Source organism: Lepus europaeus, chromosome 20, assembly GCF_033115175.1.
Source record: "Lepus europaeus isolate LE1 chromosome 20, mLepTim1.pri, whole genome shotgun sequence".
Lineage (NCBI taxonomy): Eukaryota > Metazoa > Chordata > Mammalia > Lagomorpha > Leporidae > Lepus > Lepus europaeus.
The window spans coordinates 28564715-28587219 of NC_084846.1; the positions used below are offsets into that span (position 1 = coordinate 28564715).

At 51.7% G+C, this 22505-nt stretch overlaps 1 protein-coding gene across 1 annotated transcript in view; it reads right to left on the minus strand.

The window, feature by feature from the left end:
- The window catches only part of GSDME (gasdermin E), a 47527-nt gene extending 35616 nt beyond the window's left edge, over window positions 1-11911 (minus strand). Inside the window, exons 1-2 of the mRNA XM_062178793.1 lie at window positions 11701-11911; window positions 8921-9113 (exon numbers count right to left, since the gene is read on the minus strand). Coding sequence (XP_062034777.1) covers window positions 8921-9113; window positions 11701-11911 — 404 coding nt within the window. The remainder of the gene's footprint in view (window positions 1-8920; window positions 9114-11700) is intronic.
- Window positions 11912-22505: the final 10594 nt, after the last annotated feature.

Below are 22505 nucleotides of genomic sequence, written 5' to 3' on the forward strand. Positions count from 1 at the left end.
CTAGGCTATAAAGCAAGCCTCAGCAATTTCAAAAGAATCGACATCATACCATGCATCTGCTCAGACCACAATGGAAGGAAGCTGGAAATCAGCAACTCAGGAATCCCTAGAGCACGTGCAAACACATGGAGACTGAACAACATGCTCCTGAATGGACAGTGGGTCATCGAAGAAACCAAAAGAGAAATCAAAAACTTTCTGGAAGCAAATGAAGAGAGCAACACGACACATCAAAACCTAAGGGATACAGCAAAAGCAGTGTTAAGAGGAAAGTTTATAGCAATTGGTGCCTACATCAAGAAATTGGAAAGGCACCAAATAAATGAGCTATCAATGCATCTCAAGGATCTAAAAATACTACAGCAAACAAAACCCAAAACTAGGAGAAAAGATTTAAAATAAGAGAAGAAATCAAAATTGAATCAAAAAAAAATGAAAGATCAGCAAAACGATGAGCTGTTTTTTGAAAAAATAAACAAAATTGACACACCATCGGCCCAACTAACCAAAAAAGGAGAGAAAACCCAAATCAATAAATTAGACATGAAAAAGGAGATATAACAACAAATGCCACAGAAAAAAAAAGTCATCAGAAATTACTACAAAGAATTGTATGCTCACTTGGCTAATCCTCCACCTGCGGCACCAGCCACCCGGGTTCTAGTCCCGGTTCGGGCACCAGATTCTGTCCCAGTTGTTCCTCTTCCAGTCCAGCTCTCTGCTGTGGCCCAGGTGGGCAGTGGAGGATGGCACAAGTGCTTGGGCCCTGCACCCGCATGGAAGACCAGGAGGAAGCACCTGGCTCCTGGCTGGGAGAGGGGGGAGAGGGGGGAGAGGGGAGGGGGAAGAGGGGAGAGAGGGGGAGAGGGGAGGGGGGAAGAGGGAGGAGAGGGGGGAAAGGGGGAGGGGGAAGGGGGGAGGGGGGAGAGGGGGGAGAGGGGGAGATTGGTCATCCACCTGCTGGCTCACTCCCCAAATGGCCACAATGGCCAGGGCTGGGCTAGACCAAAGCCAGGAACTTCTTCAGGGTCTTTCATATGGGTGCAGGGGCCCAAGTACTTGACCCTTCCCCTGCTGTTTTCCCAGGCCAATAGCAGGGAGCTGGAAGAGAAGTGGAGTAGCCAGTACTCAAACTGGCGCCCATATGGGATGCTGATGCTGTAGGCAGTGGCTTAACCCTCTAGGCCACAGTGCCAGTCCCCAGGAGTCTCGCTTTCCAAGTGCATAAGGACAGAAGTCTTTAAATCATTCGGCACAAACTCTATTAAAAATAATGATGCCAGCACCAACTACAGACACAATGTCAACACATGGACACAAATGGGATGATTTCCAAACCCCTAATGGCCGTCAGGAAACCAATCAAGTAGAAAACCCAGAAAAATTTGGTTTTTTTCCAGAAAAACATAGGCCCTCAAGTACCCCACTTTGAAAACCTCCTAAATTAAATTGGAGTTCATGGCATACTCAAACTGTACTCTTCCCAAGAGTTATTGCAACATCTTTAAACACGTCAACTAAGGGCCATCATAAAGAATAGCATTTTTAATGTTTTCTGTGCAAAATTTGTAGAATTTTGCAGTATTTGGATATAACAGGATTTTGAGTTTAACTTTAAAATACTACAAGTAATTAGGAAGGTTCATCATAGTCACACCCTTGGTCTCTTCTTAAGGAAGAGCCAAACTTCTAGTTACATCGTAGTAATCTGCTTTACAGAAATTTGCCTTTCAACACAATAGGGCATAAAAGTCACTGTGCCTTATGGTAACACTCACCTCAATCTCCCAACAGCCAGGAAACCACGAACTGGGCAACAGCTAGAAGCAAGGCCTGGGACCCATGGGGCAGGGGCTGGTGGGAGCACACGGGACTCCACTCACTTCTAGTTTTTTTTTTTTTTAAACAAGGAAAAAACACTGAAAGATCAAGTCCAGCTTTCCCAGTACAGCTGCAGAGGCCGAGGCCAAGGGCAGAAGTGGCTTGCTGCTGTGTATTGAACAAGATTTGACTACCAGGAACTGGCATTGTGGCGTAGCAGAAAAAGCATTGCCTGCGATGCCGACATCTCATGTGGACGCCAGTTCAAGTCCCGGCTGTTCTACTTCCAATCCTGCTTCCCTGTGAATGCTCCTAGGAAAGCAGTGGAAGACGGCCCAAGTTCCTGGACCCCGGTCACCCACGTGGGAGACTGGGATGAAGCTCCTGGCTTTAACCTAGCCCAGCCTCGGCCATTGCAACCATTTGGAGAGTGATGCAGCAGATGGAAGCTTGCTCTCTTTCCATCTCTGTTGTTCTACCTTTCAAATATTTAAAATATATATATATATATAAATGATGCTAATTGAAGTTTATTAAGAGTAATAAGACACTGCTTTTAAAAAAACAATTGGCTCACAAATTCAGGCAGATATTTAAACCCCAAAGCCATAAACTGATGGTAGTAGGGCAGTGGACACAATTGTGGCTAAGTCAGTGTAACTCTGCTGTAGTTACAGTCTGGGAGGTTCCCCTGGCGGGAAGTCCTTGGGTCACTGGGGGCGTCCCTGGGGCAACAGGGTTGTTACAGAAGCCTGAGGGGCCTGGGCTCTCTCTGCTCCCTGATTGGTCACTTGATCCACATACCTCCCCCAGGGCGGGGGGGGGGGGGCTCCCTGCTCCACCACAGCCAGAGACTCTTAGACCTGCGAGCCAAAGCTTTTCTCCTTACAAACTGCATTGTCTCAATTATCTTGTTGGAGTGATGAAAAATTGACCAATACTCTTATCAAGCCCACATAGGTTCTTTGCCAGCAATAACGATCAGTGGCAGTCAATCAGTGGCAGAGGCAGAGTGGGCGTGGCCGCTTTACCCAAGCCAGCGACAAACGGCAGGCGGCAATGGAAGACAGCACAGGAAAGCTGGAGTTTCGCACAGAAAGACCCCAGATGCGAAGGCAAACGTCAACCTGAGGCATCATGGGAAGGTCTCAACAAACTTGTTATTCTCCATTAGAGAGAGAGAGAGAGAGAGAGAGAGAGAAAGTGCATGATACATTTAGAATGGATTCATCCAGAACATCTACTGAAAATGTAACGTGTTGGAGTGCAATGGACATTGAGATTCTATGAATGTTTACAGCCCCTGTCTCTACTGCTGAGAAACAGGTTTTTTTCATATGATTTGGTGAACTCTTTGATTTAGTGTAGGGTTAACCCTTTGATCATTAAGTAAGCTGGAAATAGATCTTTGTAAAAGTTAAGGCATTCAGATCTGGCTGAAGAGCCCATGAGAGTATAGCAGGCATGGAAAGCCAAGATATCATGGAAAAAAAAAAAAAAAGACCTAAATGAATGATCTCTGTGAGTGAGATCCCAGTGGAAAGAACGGGGCCATCAAAGAAGGAGGTACCCTTCTCCGAAGGGAGGAGAGAACTTCCACTTTGACTATGACCCTATCGGAATAAGATCAAAGTCAGCGAACTCTAAAGGCTTCCATAGCCCTGGCAACTCATGACTAGAGCCTAGGGAGATTACTGACGCCATGAACAGGAGTGTCAAATTGTTAAATCAGCAACAGGAGTCACTGTGTACTTACACCCCATGTGGGATCTGTCCCTAATGTGTCGTCTAAAGCCAAGTGATGCTATAACTAGTACTGAAACAGTATTTTTATACTTTGCGTTTCTGTGTGGGCACAAACTGATGAGGTCTTTACTAATTATATACTGAAGTGATCTTCTGTATATAAAGAGAATTGGAAATGAAAAAAAAAAAACAACATGGTGTTAAAATGGAAATGGCATAGAAAATTAATTAATTTGAAAAAAAAAATTATGTAGGATCTCTGTCTTTAATGTGCTGTACATTGCTATTTAATGCTATAATTAGTAATCCAATGGTAGTTTTTTCACTTTATGTTGCTATATGGGCAAAATGTTGAAATCTTTACCTAATATATACTAAACTGATCTTCTGTGTACAAAGAGAATTGAAAATGAATCTTTACATGAATGGAAGGGGAAAGGGAGCGGGAAAGGGGAGGGTTGCGGGCGGGAGGGAAGTTATGGGAGGGGGGAAGCCATTGTAACCCATAAGCTATACTTTGGAAATTTATATTCATTAAATAAAAGTTTAAAAAAAAAAAAAAAAAGACTGAGAATGGGAGAGGGAGGAGGAGGAAGGGTGGGAGTCAGGGGAGGGAGGGAGGGAGGGAAGTGTCACTATGTTCCTAAATCTGCATGTACGCAATACAGGAAGCTAGTATAACTTAAATAACATTTTCCAAAGGGTCAGCTGCAGGTGCCTGGAAGACCAAGTCCAATGGGACGTCAGTGCCCAACGTTAGACCAACGGCACAGGCACACACGCTTGTTTATACAAAGAAAGATGACTTTGGGAGGTTCACAAATCCCAGAGATAAGAAAGCTGATACCCTGACTTCTAATTGCACCTGTACCCAGAAGACAACTTGTCCAACTGACCCGAGATAAAATGAGCGCAAATCCGTCCTCAAGCACATCCAGTACTCAAGCATCCCTCATCACCACACCCAAGGCCCGCTTATCAAGGGCACCTTATCAATCCCCAGGACACAGCAGGAGTCCAAAGACCAGAGGACCGTGTGGAGAAGACTCACGACAAACGAACCCTGGGTTGACTGATGTCCATCGCCGGACTGGGAAACTTGTATCTTTCTTCCCTCCCCTGCCCTGCAGCTCACCTGGATCCCACAGCAACACAACAGGGACCAGGTTTCTTTTTCATACTAGTGACGTCGCGGCTCCCTGGACCACGTCCCCGTGCCGTGTTCACAGCTAGCAGGATTCCTGAAAAGTCTTCCCAGGGTCTTGGCCCCATGTCGGGGCACCGGCCTTCAGTCGAGCCTGCTCAGAACAGGGCGTCCCGCACTGGGCACCATCAGGCGTCCTCACGGGGATCTCACATTCTCGCCTCTGCCATCACACAGCACTGTCCTTGCAACTACGTTTCCCTCTTCACAGCCACTTCAAGCATGATTGAGAGAAAAGAACGGGAGCTTTGCAGCCAGAAAATCTTGGGCTGACTCCAAGTTCTAGCTCCCAAATTCAGCCAAGTGTCTGGGAACAAGTTCTTTCTTCTCCCGGAGGAGCCGGTCACACAGAGAACATGGGATGATGTCGCTCAAGAGTCAGGCGCACGGTAGGCGTTCCGGGGGGCGCTCCTCCATCCCCCACCCGATCCCCCACCTCTGAGTGCTGGCTCTCGATTCTCTCCCATCTCCACTCTATCCCTCCCAGATGCTCTGTTGGCCATAGTTTCTACACCTAAACCATGAAAGTGTTTTTAAAAACCTCTATCGGGAAATGTGATTGCATAGCATTGCCAAGCGGTAGGCTCTTGAAATAGAAGTAACAAGACTGCAAAATACGGCTCAGCTACAGGAGCTGTGTGAAGACAGAGGGAGCAGAGAAGAGGCCCAGGGCTCCCCTCTCCCCAGCCCAGCCTCCCTGGTCCCCTTTCCCAGATTTAGCAAATGAAAACGGAGGATGCCCAGTACTATCATAATTCCACAGGCAAGTAATTGCTAGTGTCCCAAGTATTGGGGTAGGAGAAGGGCAATGCCTCGCTAGCAAAAAAAAAAAAAAAAGCCACAGGGAAAGGAAAATAAAGTCACAACCAGAGACACAGGCGACTGTCCCGCCCGCCCAGTGCCACTGGTCCTCACACCCAAAGGCAACTCCATGGGGAGACAACTCCATGAGGTCTCGGAGTCCCAGGGAGGGGCACGAGGCGGCAGTCACCTACATGGTCACACCGTCTCCACTAAGCACGGTCGTCACTGCACGGGGCCGGGCAGCCTCAGTAACTGTACGGTATTTTCGTGGTGTTTTGTCCTTGATGGTTTATAAGCACAGTGTCATTTGACGAGCATGCATTTTATATTTCATAGAACCCTAAGGATGTCGAGAGAGGAGATAGGGTACCCAGGCCATGCCGGCGCCGTGGCTTAACAGGCTAATCCTCCGCCTTGCAGCAACAGCACACCGGGTTCCAGTCCTGGTCGGGGCGCCGGATTCTGTCCGGGTTGCTTCTCTTCCAGTCCAGCTCTCTGATGTGGCCCGGGAGTGCAGTGGAGGATGGCCCAAGTCCTTGGGCCCTACACCCTCATGGGAGACCAGGAGAAGCACATGGCTCCTGGCTGCAGATCAGTGCGGTGTGCCAGCCACAGCATGCCGGCAGCAGCGGCCATTGGGGGGTGAACCAATGGAAAAGGAAGACCTTTCTGTCTGTCTCTCTCTCTCACTGTCCACTCTGCCTGTCCAAAAAAAAAAAAAAAAAAAGGGTACCCAGGCCCTTAGTGCATTTGGATTTGCAATTTCTTACTTAAAGAGAAAAGGGGGTAAAAGGCCTCGTGAGAAAGCACAGATGCTCAGGTGTCATCTTGGTTGGATGATGGCAGCAGCTTCTCTGCTGGTCTCTGTCCCAGTGCCAACAGGATTCTGCTGCCCAGATGCACACAAACGTTTAAACCCCAAAGTCCTGAGCGGCGCCGCGGCTCAATAGCCTAATCCTCCGCCTTGCGGCACCAGCACACCAGGTTCTAGTCCCGGTTGGGGCGCCGGATTCTGTCCTGGTTGCCCCTCTTCCAGGCCAGCTCTCTGCTGTGGCCAGGAAGTGCAGTGGAGGATGGTCCAAGTCCTCGGACCCTGCACCCCATGGGAGACCAGGAGAAGCACCTGGCTCCTGGCTTCGGATCAGCGCAGTGCGCCGGCCGCAGCGGCCATTGGAGGGTGAACCAACGGCAAAGGAAGACCTTTCTCTCTGTCTCTCTCATTGTCCACTCTGCCTGTCAAAAAATAAAAAAAATAAAATAAACCCCAAAGTCCTGTGCTCATGGTTAACGAAGGGCGGAGCCTTGATCTGATTATGGCCAGTGGTGGGGGTGGGGCTGGGGGGGAGGCAGTCATGTCACAGGGGCTTGTATTTAAGCTTTCCTCCCAGCATCCCTGCTCCCCATGTGATCTCCCACTGCCATTCACCAGCCTCGCCAGATGCCTGAACCAATGGGGCCTGCTGACCTTGCACTGTGAACCGCCAAGCTGACAGCAAAAATGAACCTTCTCCCCTCCCAAGCGGCTCCTCTCAGGGATCGCAGTTAAAGTCACAGCAAGCCGACTGATTCAGACTCCCTGCTTCTGCCCATCCGGGGCCTTCTCTACCCATGACCCCTCCAAAAGACCAGTTGGACCAGGTCACTTCCGTACTCAGATGCCCGCCAGGTTTCAAGTGTTTCCAATGGCCTTTGCTGCCCTGCGGCAGTGGGCACCCCACTCTTCTGATGCCTTGCCCCGGCTGACTCGGCTCCAGCCACTCCGGCCGCTGCCACACCTCCTTGCCCGTCGCTGCAGTGTCCTTCCCTCCCCTCCTTCGGGGCCTGGCTCTCAGGCCACCTGGGGAGCCATTGCTCTGGGGGCACTCTGTCCACTCAGTGCATCCTCCCCACCTCCCCGCAGGGGGCGCCATCCATCCCAATATACCCACTGTGCACTGGACAGGAATTCTATGTGTGTGCCTCCCCCCACTGCAGCGCAGGGCAGAGGTACTGGTCCCGTCCCCAGCAGAGGACAGCTCAGTGCAACTATTTCCTGGATGCTGACTGGAGACATAGGGTCAAGGGTCAAATGCCCAGCCACCCTGGCACTCACTGAGAGCCAAACTATGAGCAAACTCGGCATCTTCTCGGAGATACCTGAAGCTAGACATCCGCTTTCTTGTTCTCCTCATCAGAAAACTACAAAGAACCAGACAGGGTGTGGGATTTCTCCACTTCTGATACCAATACTCACACACACAGCACACAGCACGTCCACCACTGGCACTGTATAACATGTGGACAGTACAGATTTGCCAAAAGTAACTTTTTTTTTTCTGACAGGCAGAGTGGATAGTGAGAGAGAGAGAGACAGAGAGAAAGGCCTTCCTTTTTGCCGTCGGTTCACCCTCCAATGGCCGCTGCGGCCAGTGCATCGCGCTGATCTGAAGCTAGGAGCCAGGTGCTTCTCCTGGTCTCCCATGCGGGTGCAGGGCCCAAGCACTTGGGCCATCCTCCACTGCCTTCCTGGGCCATAGCAGAGAGCTGGCCTGGAAGAGGGGCAACCGGGACAGAATCCGGTGCCCCAACCGGGACTAGAACCTGGGGTGCTGGCGCCGCAAGCCGGCCAAAAGTAAAATTCTTTAAAAAAATTAATTAGGTATTTATCTGAGAAGGAGAGAAAAGGGGCCTGCATTGTGGCATAGCAGGTAAAGTCGCCGCCTGTGGTGCCGGTATCCCACATGGGCGCTGGTTCAAGTCCCGGCTTCTCTACTTCCGATCCAGCACTCTGCTGTGGTCTGGGAGAGCAGTGGAAGATGGGCTTTGGCACAGCTCTGGCCATGTGGCCTACTGGGGAGTGAACCAGTGGATGGAAGACCTCTCTCTCTCTGCCTCTCCTTCTCTGTGTAACTCTGACTTTCAAATAAATAAATAAATCTTTAAAACAAAAAAGGAGAGAAAAACAGAGCACTCTTATCCACTGGTTCACCCACCAAATGCTCACCATGATCGGGGCTGAGCCAGGCTCCAAGGAGGAGCAGGGAACTCCATCCGGGTGTCCCACATGGGGAACAGGGATGCAAGTACTTGAGCCATCACCTGTGCCTCCCAGGAAGCCGGAGCCAGGTATCGAACTCAGGTACTCCAATATGGAGAGCAGGCACTTTGGCTGCTAGGCTCAAACCTTCCCCACCCACCAACATCCTTTGAGAGCGCTTCCCAGGTCACCCCGCTCCGGCCAAGAACAGTCAAAACTCCCAAACTAAAGAGCATCTCATCACAACAGGCCATCCACAAACGTGTGGCGATTGGCAGTGTTCGCACCTGCCACCCTTTAACAAGGTCCAGTGCCAGCACCCTCCTCACCTGTCCACGGAGTTTCTGATGAGCTGCTGCAAGTCTACCTCCTGCTTCCTGAGGGTCCCAAAGGAAGACTGGCTCTCCACCAGGCCTTTGCCGCCCACGTTCAGCTTGATCCTGCCCAGCGCCGTCTCCACGGACCCGCTCACGTGGTTCTCAAACTTGCCCTCGTATTTCACAAAGTCCGACTCCACCACCACTGGAATGAACGAGACAGGTGGAGGCATCAGAAGACAGGAGGGCCACTCTGTGTCTTAGGTCACCTGGCCTGACAAATCCCTAAGCAAACACACGGCTGGCCTGCAAGCGAACAGCAGCTGGTAGCTGGGCTGTGTGCGTCAGGGCCGAGAAAACCAAGCCGGCACACCTGTGCGCCAACGCTCTGTGCAGTGACCTGGCGGCCAGGGCCACCAGGGGTGACTTTTTGTGTTGTCTTTCTCCAACTGCAACTTGTACAGCAAACTGCACAGAAGTGCCTGGATGTTTAACAGATCATTTCAAAGGGATTGTTGAACCACCTTCCAGGCGCAGAAAGAGAACCCTGCAGAGTGTGCTTCCCAGGGTGAGGCCTAGACACGACTAGATAAGGTGCCACCACAAGAAACACCAGATTCTGTCCTGGTTGCTCCTCTTCCAGGCCAGCTCCCTGCTGTGGCCTGGGAGTGCAGTAGAGGATGGCCCAAGTCCTTGGGCCCTGCACCCGCATGGGAGACCAGGAGAAGCTCCTGGCTTCGGATCAGCACGATGCGCCGGCTGCAGCGCGCCGCCAGAGCAGCCATTGGAGAGTGAACCAACGGAAAAAGGAAGACCTTTCTCTCTCTCTCTCTCACTGTCTACTCTGCCTGTCAAAAAAAAAAAAAAAAGAGAGAGAGAGAGAGAGAGAGCAGCCGTCCCACCCGCCCCGACTCACACTGGGCAGGGCTGCTGTCCTCACTGGCCGGGGGGCCACTGGGCCCTGCCTTGCACATCTCCCCTTGCCACCAAGCAGCCTTGGAGCCAAATCCCCTGGCCCTGGTCACCATCTCCAGCCAGACTGATTCTCTTAGAACTGGCCTCTATTGCATCAATCACTTCCTTACCACGTAACTCCTCGTCTGCCCTCCCGAGAGCCGGCAGGCATGCCCGTCCTTCCTCAACGACACCGCGGGGCACAGCAGCTCCCAGACTCTCCACCCTTCCCTCCTGGCTCCCCGGAAACATGGAATAAGCCCACCCCCTGGGGGCCCCAGGTGCAGTCGATTCAACTGGGAATTGCCACACGCCTCAGCTGCCCACACCCAGGTGCCTGCTATGAGAGTGCCTTCGAGATCTGCCCTTTTCATTTCAACCCAAAAGTAACAGGTGATGCTATGTCTGCACCGCCAGCCATCAAGACAGATCTCCAAGGCCCGGAGCCAGGTGCTTCTCCTGGTCTCCCATGTGGGCGCAGGGCCCAAGCACCTGGGCCATCCTCCACTGCCTTCCCGGGCCACAGCAGAGAGCTGGCCTGGAAGAGGAGCAACCGGGATTAGAACAGGTGCCCCAACAGGGACTAGAACCTGGGGTGCCAGCGCCGCAGGCAGAGGATTAGCCAAGTGAGCCACAGCGCTGGCCTTTGTTGATTTTTTAAAGCTCCTTTTTTTTTAAGGATTTTTTTTTTTTTAATTATTTGAATGGTAGAGTTAGAGAGAGAGACAAATCTTCCATCTACTGGTTTACTCCCCAAATGGCCACAATGGTCAGGGCTAGCCCAGGCCAAAGACAGGAGCCAGGAATGCCATCTGGGTCTTCCATATGGATGGCAGGGACCCAAGTACGTGGGCTATCTGTCCTTGCTTTCCCAGGCACACTAGTGGGGAGTTAGATCAGAAGTGGAGCAGCCAGGATTTGAAGCTCTGCTCATATGGGATGCTGGCTTAACCCACTGTGCCACAACACCAGCCCAGGTTTTTTATTTTCCTCTGCAACTCTTTCTACATTTCATATACTATTTTAGAATAATGTGCCCTAATCCATTTTTTTTTAAAGCTTTATTCAGTTGAAAGGCAGAGTGAGAAAGAGATCTATCTATCTGATGGCTCACTCCCCAAGTGACTACAACAGCCAGGTCTGGGTCAAGCTGCATCCAGGAGCCAAGAAATCTATCCACATGGTACAGGGGCCCAAGCACTTGGGCCATCTTCTGCTGCCTTCTCAGGCACATTATTAGGGAGCTGGATGGGAAGAGGAGCAGCTGGGACTCGAACCAACATTGGGATCTGGGATTCCAGTGTCCCTGTGGCACAACAATGCCCCCTCCCAAATCCACTTTTGATGTCTACCTGCAGGCAACTTTCAAGCCACTCCCTTTCCCTTTGTGTTGCACACTGGACAAGCAGGTGAGGAGGCCCAGGTGCTCAAACCCCACCCCACCCTCGTCTCCCATCACTAATCCCAGTAAAAGCCGAGCCTGTCTCTGGCTGTTTTTGGAGCAACTTGGGAGCCTGCCCCGCACCCCCAGGAGAGCATCCTCATGTGAGTAACAGAACTTTTCACGCCTCTCCACGGGCCTGGGGCATCGTCAGACTCAATACTGAGCCAGATTCCCCACGCAGGCTGCGTGGCCACGACATCTACAATGGGCAAGTCTTCCTTTTACACCAAAACCGAACTGTGCTTTTTAAACCGCTGCATGTCAGGCCTGCAGAATCCTGTGAATTTCAGAAAAGGGTCAGTTTTCAAGACAGTGGACCAAGACAAAGAAGGATTCCTTGCAAGGCATCCTCTCAATTCGAAACGACTCAAGTCGAATCTTCCAGGAAACCTACCTGGACTGGGAAAGTCGGCTGCGGAGAGCACGTCTCCCAGGGTGACGGACAACAGCTGGTACTTGGGCTTCTGCCAGCACCAGTATCTCTTCCTCTTGGTCACCAGACTGAGGAGTTGTAAGTTATCAGAGTCGTTTAAGTTTGACACGGCGATCAAGTTACCACCAGCGTCGACTTCTTTAAGAAAATTCCTTGTTGCTTTGGCAAACATCTTGGAGCTCCAGATTACCTGGGGGAGGGAGGAATATTACTCTAAAATCAAATATGAAGTTGTCATTTTGTGGGTTTTTTTTTTTTTCTTACCTAAATGATCACGTGTCCCTTCTAATGTCAGCAGCTCACGTGAAAGAGTACCTCCTCCCTAGGAAACCACCGGTCTCAGTTCAGTTGGTGACAAAGGGCCCAAATGGAAATTGTGAAGGAGAATTCACGGATCAGCCAGCACAGGCTAGGAAGTGCTCAGAAACAAACAACCTCTGAACCTTAATGCTTTACAGCATACAGCGCAGGGATGCGGGAGAGAGCTCTGTCCATCGCAGTCAGGGACCCAGGCCCAAGGGGAAGCCACCGTCTTGAACCATGTCAGTCATTCTCCATAGGGAAAAGAGGTCTCACCCCAACACTTAAACGCTCTGGTCCAAAAGTGACCACGTGGCACATTCACCTGCCACTCGTCAGAACTCATCATGTCACTCAATGACAAGGGTCAAGAAATGGAATCCCACCAAGAATCTGGCTACCCTAACGCGTGGCTTGCTGATGGCTCCCACAGTACCTGGGTCAGAGGCCTTGCTCTCTACGTGGTGCAATCTCTCCTCAGAAATGGAGAACAGCTAGTTTTGTTGTTTTTTTTTACTTTTTAACCCCAGAAACGAAGGCACAGCCACACTTTAGCTAGAGGTAAAATAAGGAGACATATTGGAAGATACAAAATAAAAGTGCCATACTCAGTGAAAGAAGTGGAGACTATTTAATAAACGGAGTTAGAACAAGGGGCTAGCCACCTGAAAAACATAAAGCCCGACTCCTCGCCCACAGCATACAGAAGAGCACATTCCCAATGGATTAGAGGCTCCTTGGGGAAAGACAAAACCATAAAAATACTAGAAAAAGGGACTCTGGTGGAGTAGGCTCAGCCTCCACCTGAATTCCATATGGGCAACAGTTCGTGTCCCAGCTGCTCCTCTTCTGATCCAGGTCTCTGTTGTGGCCTGGGAAAGCAGTAGAAGATGGCTCAAGTGCTTTTGCTCTGCACCCTTTATGGGAGACGCAGAGGATGCTCCTGGCTCCTGGCTCCTGGCTCCTGGCTTCCGATGCGCCCAGCTCCATTTGGGCCATTTGTGAAGTGAACCAGCGGATGGAAGACCTTTCTCTTTGTCTCTCTCTCTCTGTAACTCTACCTCTCAAATAAATAAATAAAATCTTAAAAAAAAAAAAAAAAGCTGGAAAAAACAAACACAAATATCTGCACAACTGTAGGAGGAGATGGGCCTTAAAAAGATAAATGAAAAAATACTGATAATATTCATGATAAAGAATGAGAATGCCAAGTACTTTAAAAACTTTTATAAATCAGGTTTTTAAATACCTCACTAGAAACAGGAGCAAGACAGCTGACAACATGTTAATTGCACAGAGCTAAGAACATTCACAGACGACGGGTTTCTGAAAGCCCAGGGAATGTCAGCACTGGGGAAAAGCTGGGCACGGAGTTCAGCTTTTGTTCGCATCAGGATGAGCCTTGTAAAAAACCATCTATTTATTTACTTGACTGTTTGGTTTGACAGGTAGACAGAGAGAAAGATCTTCCATCCTGGTTCAAATGAAGCCAGGAGCCCAGAATTCCATCCAGGTCTCCCACATGGGTGGCAAGGACCCAACTACTTGGGCCATCACCTGCCTCCACCCAGGGTGCTCGTCGGCAGGAAATTAGATCAGAAGTGGAGCCAGGACCTGAACCCAGGCAGTCCGCCATGGGATGTGGGCACCATGGCACCACACGCCCACCCCAATAAACTTACTTTTTAATTCCATTTATTCCACAAACTTTTGGAAGAACCATCATATATAATACAAAAAAAGCATAAATGAAATAACATAATCTTAATCCCTCCATAGTCAAAAATAAAATGCCTAACAGACAAGAACCACCTTCTATTTGTATTCACATCCTGGTGCATGCCACCATCGCAGCCACACGGCTCTCATGGAATTTAAGATCTGTGGGTAACCCCTGACCTTAACTCGTTCACCGTATGTGGTTCAGCACAGTTCTCTTCCAGGCCACCGGAAGGCATCTGTCGTGCCTGTCACCAGCCCCCTCGGTAAAGGACCCTCCTTAGGGCCTGCGGAAGCGTGTGCTCCCCGACTGTTCCTTGGAGGCAGCAGCATGAAGCGACATTGCAGGAGGAATCCCTCTGCCACAGTGAACTGCAAAGCCAGCCACGTATGCTAAGGCTCCCATCTGGAACTCATCTCTCACTACGCGAAGCATAAGGATCAATGGAACACGCACCCATTCCCCGCATCAGTAGCTGAATCATTCAGTAACTGTTCTCGAGTTCCTGCTACTCTGGGTCCTGAGTGTAAGGACTTAGAAACAGGGGCAGGCATCTGACACACGGTTAGGACCCCCTGGGGTACCCACATTCCACAGCAGAGTGCCTGCATTTGAGCCCCAGCTCTGCTCCTACTCCAGCTTCCTGCTAGTGCTCACCCTGGGAGGCAGCAGGCGATGGCTCAAGTACTTGGGTCCCTTCCACCCCTATGGGAGACTCTGATGGAGTTCCTGGTTCCTGGCTTTAGATTGGCTCAGCCCCAGCTATTGCAGGTGAATTTGGAGGGTGAATGAGTGGACAGATTTCTGGCACTGTCTCTTTATCTCTCTGCCTTTCAAATAACTAAAAACAAATAAAAATTGAAAGCAAAGAAATACTTAGGATACAGAAATAAAAAATAATCCCATCCCTTGATGAGTTCCTAGTTTGGTAAAAAGATAAATAGCTGAGTTTCATGGTAATTCTAGCTACAGGGAATGGACCAAAAGCCAGGGCACCTAAATCCCAGCAGAGAGAGGCACAGGGCCACAGCAGTGCTCCTGCGGAGTGTGGCATCCAAGCTGCACTGCACAGGCTAAGCAGAAGCAGGTCACTGTGAGGGGCTCACTGAGGGGAGCAGCCGTTACAGAGGCGCAGAGTGGAGGAGGTGGCAGACGGATGCTGAGATGCTGCAAGGCAAGATGAGCTACCAGCAAGCAGCAGGTGGTCCAGGAGACACCAGGTCGTGCTGGGACACCCGCTTCCTTCAGAGCCCTGGGACGCCTCACCAAGCTCCTACACTGGAATGCGGGGTTCCAGAATGGGGAAAAGCTAGGGTGAGGCTGAGGTGGCCCCTGGCCCATGGATGTGGAGGTCCGTTCCTCCCCTGCGGGGGTAGCAGGAGCCACTGGGAGCAGTAAGACCAGAATGGTCCCTGAGAAAGACCTTCTGGAAGCAAAACAGGAAATGGACTGGAGGAGAACAGGTAAGAGATGGACAAGAAATGACTGCGCCTGAACTATGTCGGTGGCGTAGGACAGGCAAGTTGCTGGTTTGGTGGCTTTTCCAGAATTCCAGTTGGATGAGAGATGATGACATTAGACAGGGGACTCCCTGGGATGTTCTCCAGGAACTGAGGTGCAGACTGGGCAATGAGACGGAGAAGCCAGTCAGCAGCACAGGAAACTCAGGAGGAAAGAGATTGGTGGGGAGCATTAGGGCAGCATCAGCCGAGACTGCATCCGGGACATGGCAAGGGAAAGAATCTTTAACAAAAGGGGTCTCAGCCAGCGCCACGGCTCACTTGGTTAATCCTCAGCCTGTAGCACCGGCATCCCATATGGGCGCCGGGGTCTAGTCCCAGCTGCCCTTCTCCCAGTCCAGCTCTCTGCTGTGGCCCGGGAAGGCAGTGGAGGATGGCCCAAGTGCTTGGGCCCCTGCACTCACATGGGAGACCAGGAGGAAGCACCTGGCTCCTGGCTTCGGATTGGCACAGCGCCAGCCATAGCGGTCATTTGTGGAGTGAACCAACAGCAGGAAGACTTTTCTCTATCTCTCTCTCACTATCTATCTGTCAAATAAATAAATTAATTAATTAAATGAAACAGGTCTCTCCCGGCCTGTGGGAATGCATCCTGGTGGTACAAGAGAAAAGCCACAGCAGGCTCTGCCTCGGTTTGCCACTGGTCCCAAGATCTCTGCATTCATGGTTTCTGTATTCTCTTCTAGAACAAGCTGGAAGAGAGCTCACTAACTCACCTGCAGATAAGATCTTCAGATTTTTGTAGGAAACAAGTGAAGTGTGCCCTTGAAAACCCAACCAAAGCAAAACAAACCCCAGATGCTCTGGGCAGTAGTGCCTTGGTCGTGACACCTGTCCCCCCCGGAGGGATAGGAGGCTGAAGAAAAGAAACCCCTAAATTAATTTTTAATGGATTTTTTTTTTCATCTAACATCAAACACAGCCAATCTGCCTTTTTCATAGGGTAGACTGCTTTGGGGAAAGTCACTGGAGGTGGCTGCTGCTTTGTAGGTTTATACTGAAATCAGCTTATTCAGCCGTGGGACTCTATTTTTCTTATAAAGTTAGAGGTGTCTTTTTTATTATTATGTTTGAATACATAATACATTGACACGGCTCCAAAATCCAAAGTGTTGGGGCAGACATGGTGGTACAGTGGGTCAAGCTGCTGCTTAGGATGTCTGCATCCCATGTAACAGTGCCTGGTTTCAGTCAACCTCCACTTCGGATCCAGCTCCCTGCCAACATGCACCTGGGAGGCAGCAGATGGTGACTTGAGTACTTGGGTCCCAGCCACTCACACTGGAGACCTGGAGGGAGTTCCAGCCTCCTGGTTTGGGCCTGGCCCAACCCTGGCTGTTGTAGGCATTTGGAGAATGAACTGGCTCCGGGCTTCAACCTGGCCCAGCCCTAGTTGTTGAGAGGATTTGGAGACGAAACCAACAGAGAGAAATAAAATAAAATAAACTTAAGCAACAGCCACTAGGGCAACTACTGCAGGAGATGATACTATAATCTCTACCACCTGACAAGGCTGAGTCACGGGCATGGAGTGTCACACGGAGGACTGGCACTGAGCCCAGATTCTACCCAAGGTCCACCCGACTCCAAGCCTGTGCCCCTGGCCACTCTGCTCTGCTGACTCCCTGCTCAACTTTTTACCTTTGCTTAGTTAGTATTATTTGGGCTCCATAGGATTCATTTTTCAAAGTCAGAAAGTGTGTTTAAGAGGTTCAAGTTTGGGGCCGGTGCCATGGCTCACTTGGTTAATCATCCACCTGCGGTGCTGGCATCCCATCTGGGCTCTGGTTCTAGTCCCGGTTGCTCCTCTTCCAGTCCAGCTCTCTGGTGTGGCCCAGGAAGGTAGTGGAGGATGGCCCAAGTGCTTGGGCCCTTGCACCCACATGGGAGACCAGGAGGAAGCACCTGGCTCCTGGCTTCGGATCGGCACAGTGCCGGCCGTAGCAGCCATTTGGGGAGTAAACCAAAGGAAGGAAGACCTTTCTGTCTCTCTCACTGTCTATAACTCTACCTGTCAAATAAATAAAAAATAAAAATTTTATTAAAAAAAAAAGGTTCAAGTTCAGTTACAGTAGACACAGAAGTCATTGCCAGGGACCGTTTGTTGTGTCCTCGCTACCTGGGGAAATAAGACGTGGCTGAACTTTCCTGCTAGCCTCCCTGTGAACAACTTCAGCACCTTTCCAATTTTCAGTTTTCTAAACAAAGTGAAACCGAGTCTGCTAAGTTAAAAGACGTGTCTTCGTTCCTACCTTCTGGCACTCAAAGACCAATACCTGAGCCCATTTTTCGTGAGAAGACAAATTACAGAAAAGATACTCCATGATTTCTTTCTAAAATAAAAATCTGAAGGGGCCCCGCACTGTGGCGCATTGGGCTAAGCCTCTGCCTGAAGCACAGGAATCCAATATGGGCACCGGTTCGAGTCCCGGCTGCTCCTCTTCCAGCTCTCTGCTATGGCCTTGGAAAGCAGTAGAAGATGGCCCAAGTCCTTGGGCCCCTTCACCCACCTGGGAGACCCAGAGGAAGCTGCTGGCTCCTGGTTTTGGATCAGCCTAGCTCCAGCCATTGTGGCCATTTAGGGAGTGAACCAGAGGATGGAAGATCTCTCTCCCCCCCCCCACCTCTCTCTCTGTAATTCTACCTCTCAAATAAATAAATCTTTAAAAAAAATTAGTATGTGAAATTAAACACAAATGCTGGTGGTGTGGCAGACACGAGTTTGGAAATGGGCTGGGATGAGGCCTGCGGCAGAGGCTCTGGGAAGCAGGGTGGGCATTGGGAGATGGAGCCCCACTGGGAGTGCAGAACCCATGGTGTGGTGTGCAGCTCGGGTTCAAAGCCAACAAAAAGCACAGAAAACCTACGAGGCCTCCAGCAGCAGGCGAGCGGAGGGGCAGGGCCGGCCCTCTCCGCCTCCACCACTCCCCACCATCCTCCCTCATAGGAGTCCGGAGGCAGAACTGGATTCCCCAGGGGATAGCCTCCACTCTCCCTGATTCCAGCCCCACGGCACTCCCCCCTCACCCCGACTCCCATCCCTAGCACGGGGGCCTCTCGGTGGGGGATCCGCCGCTCTGCCAGTTGTTTCTGGCGGCACCCAGTCCCTCGGTTGCAGGTGCAGAGCTGCTGCCCAAAGGCACGAGGGTCCTCACGTCGCGGCTAAAGGAAGCTTAAGGGGCAGCCGAGGAAGTCACCCAGCCCGGCCCGAAAGGCAGAGGAGCGCCTGGCCCCTTCCCAAGCTGGGGGCACCCCAGAGTCCCGGCCCCGGCGACGCAGAAAGTTGGCCCCCACGTGGGCTCGCGGCCAGACCTTCCCACGCACACGTCCCCAACCCCGAGGGGAGACACCGGAAGACAAACGATGGCCGAAGGGACCAGAGTGGCGAAGGGGTGGGGGCTAGAAGGTGCCAGGCGCGCAGAGACGCGCTAGGAAGGAGGTGGCACAGGTGTGGGCCAAGGACCGCGGACACAGCCGGACGGGATGGGCCGGGCCGGGCCGCAGGGAGCCGCTGTTCCGGCCGCCGGGCAGCCAATCGGGCCGCCTCCCTTCGAGGGAGGGGTGACCCGACAAGAGCGCGCCGCGCACTTACCCGCGCGCCCGCCGCTCCGTGCCGGGCAGCCACGCGCTCCGAGCCCCGCGCCCGGCGCCCAGCGCTGGCCAAATCGCAGGAGCCGCGAGCCGAGGGCCGGGCCTGCACCGGGGGCTCCGGGAGGGCGGAGGCAGCACCCGCCCGGACTTGGGTCCGTCCCCGCCCCCCGGAAGCCGCGGGCCGGGCGCGCCTGGTGGAGGCGGGGCCGCCCTCGAGTGACTCCCGGGCCCGCGCTGCCGTCGGTATCCGAGTGCTGGGGCGCACGGGGACGAAAGCGAGCTCGGCCCGCAGAGACCTCACCTCGCCGCGCTCCGTCTGGGCGGCAGGCGCCAGCAACAGTGGGGTGTAGTCTGGCGCTGCGGCCTCGTGGCCCAGCTGGGAGAGCCCCAGGGGACTCCCCCCCCCCCAACCGTGCTCAGGCCTGGGAGGATCCGCATTACTGATGCGACTACAGCCTGAAGCCTACCCCTGCCCCTCCTGTTTGAGATGCAGACTTTAAGGCCCCAGGAAAACCAATGCCCTGAATCACAAAGACTGAGAGGGCCCGCAGGTGACTACCTCAATGCCAGCCCCTGCCTAGAGCTTCCAGGAGCTCACAGGTCCTCATACAGAGCAACACGCAGCCCCCCACCCCACCTCTGGAGGCCCTGAGCAGAGCCCTAGCGCTGACCACTCCAAGGAAGACCATGGGCACCGTGGACCACCCAGAAGCCCCCACACGAGCTGATCACGCACTGATCAGCCCCCGCTTTATAAGATTCACCGCCTTTGATCCCTGGGACATCCTGAAACTGAGTCACAGCCCCCTGACTCCTTACTTTGCCAATCACAAATCAGCTCCTACCTTTTTCCACCTCCCTGCCGTCAGCGATTGGCTGGCCGCGCCCTGGGCCCCTGGACCCAGCTTGGGGTTCTACGGCGATTCCTCCCACCAGTTTTGGGAATGTTCTATAACATGCCCACACTCAGGCGCCATGTTAATTGGTAATTCCTGGAACCTGGACTTGACCAAGCTGCTCTCACACAGCAGGTGTCAGCCATACTGAAGGAGGGTGTGAGAGAACAGGTGCTCAGAGGTGGCTTGAGGTTGACTACCTGGATCATCTGCTAGGCTGAGAGGAGCAATGAACAAGCAGAAATAAAATTTTGCCCTGAGAATTCACACATGGGTATAGACTTCTGTGGCCCCTTGAAGACATGGGAAGGGGAGGGGAGGGGGCAGGGCATGGAGAAATGTTGTAGACTAACCCCAAACTAGTTGGAGGAATTGCAGTGGAACCCCCAACACTGGGTCTGGTCACCCAAGGCACAGCAACCCAATTACACCTGGGTTTTGGACTTCCTTGCAGAAGATCCGGGCAGCTATCGCTCAAATTCCCAAACAACCCCACAGGATTAAAGCCAGTGAATCATTTAAGGATTAATTATTTATTTGCTAAACATAGTTAACAGCGGTGGGAGAGAGAGCTTCTATCTGCTAGTTCACTCCCCAGATGGCTGCAACAGCCAGGACTGGGTCAGGCAGAAGCCAGGAGCCAGGAGCTCCATCCAGGTCTCCCACGTTGGTGGCAGGAGCCCAAATACTTGGGCCATCTTCTGATGCTTTTCCCAGACCATTAACAGGGAGCTGGATTGGAAGTGGAGCAGCCGGGACTAGAACGGACACCCACATGGGATGGGGCATCATGGGCAGCACGTTAACCCACTGCGCCCCACGCTAGCCCCAAATCTTACAGTTTAAGTGGGCATTGGGCAGTGCACAATCAGCTCACGTGTGGGCTTCTGGTCAGTGACACAGCGATGGAGGTCAGTGGTGGGGGCCAGCGCGTTCCTTTGGAAGGGAAAAGGTGGGCTCTGATCTGTTTGGGTCTAAGGGCAGGTTGTGTGTCACTTTGTCTGACTTAGGCCTGTGCATTCCTGCCAAGCTCTCAGAACAGAGATGTCACCTACAGGGGCCATCTGAATGTCTGTAATATAGGATCTTGACTCGGGCTTTACCTTTGTCACTCCTTTGATGAGTCGCTGTTTACAGAGGAATCACAAGCCAAGGGAGAGGTACTAGAACCTGATAAAGCTTAATCAGAGGCATTGTGGTAGCAGTCTGGCTTCAGAAAGGCCTGGCAGGGTCCCCATGTGTTTTGTGCATATCTCTGAGGTTTCTAATTGAAAGCGGCCGTGACCCACAGGAACACTACAAGCTCCTACACTGCTTTCTTTTCCTCCCTTGTGCTTATCACCGTCTGGTAGACCAAGTTCAGAATCCTTATTTCAGGGTATTCTCTTCTCTTTCCTAAAATGTGAGCTCTGAAGGCGGGAATTCGTGTCTGCTTTGTCTGTTATCCCCCACGCATGGCTTAGCACTTCATGTGTGGCAAACATTCCTTATTGACTAAGGAATGAATGCCCTTGCTTCTTTCTCCAGCAAGGTTATGGGTCTCACCCACCTTCGCAGTGTCTGGCACCAGGTAGGGATGGAACTGATGGTTGTTGGAAGAATGAGTAAACAGAGATGGGCCTTGGGTCTCCTGATCCGCCAATGTGATAAGGCGTGGAAAGAAACAAAGAGGGGCTGGTGATGTGGCGTGGAAGGTTAAGCCTCTGCCTGCAATGGGCACAGGCATCCCGAATGGGCACCAGTTCAAGTCCAGCTGCTCCACTTCTACACTTGATTGCTGCACTTCTGATCCAACTCCCTTCTAATGTGCCTGCAAAAAAGCAGTGGAAGATGGCACAAATACTTGGGCCCCTGCACCCACATGGGAAACCCGGAAGAAGCTACCAGCTTCTGGGTTTGGATTGGTCCAGCTCCAGCCATTGTGGCCATTTGGAGAGTGAACCAGCAGATGGATGATCTCTCTCTCTCCCTCCTTCCCTCCCTCCCTCCCTCCCTCTCTCTATGTATCTCTGCCTTTCAAATAAATAAATAAAATCATTTTTTAAAAAAAGTAATGGAAAGAAAGAATTGCTATTCTAGCACTGTCACCTGTGTTACTGGTTTCCTGTCATCATAAAATCATATTATGATGCAGTGCTGGGAAAATGCCCCCCCCCCCCCGCCGCCGCCAAGTTCTAGTGCTGGAAATTTAATCCCCAGCGCGACAGTGCTGAGAGGTGGGTGCTTTAAGAGATTATCAGAGCCTGCCCCACATGTGGATCGATGCCACCTATGAACCAGCAGATGGAAGACCTCTCCTCTCTCTCTGCCTTTCCTCTCTCTGTGTAACTCTTTCAAATAAATAAATAAATTTCTAAAAAGAAAAAAAGAAAGAAATAGAATCTCACTTCCGTACAAATGACCAGTGTCAGGCATTCTATTACAGAAGCTCTCAGTGGGCCGGGACAAGCGAGGACTGTGGCTCGTTACAGAAACTGTGGCCTCCTGCCAGAACGGTGGCCTTGAGAACACCCTCAGATACAGCCGGTCATTAAGTCCCCATCCCAGATCCCGTCCCCTGTCTGGACGGGTTTCCCCTTGAAACTGAGGCAGTGCGAGTTTTTGGTACAACAGTTCCTCAGATTCTTTCCATCCTTTTGTCCTGTTCAATGCCTTTTCTTCAATGCGGGAGGAACTTCATCTGAGTATCAGTAGTTAACACTTTGTAGGACTTTCTGTCCGCTGTCACCAAGCCTGGTT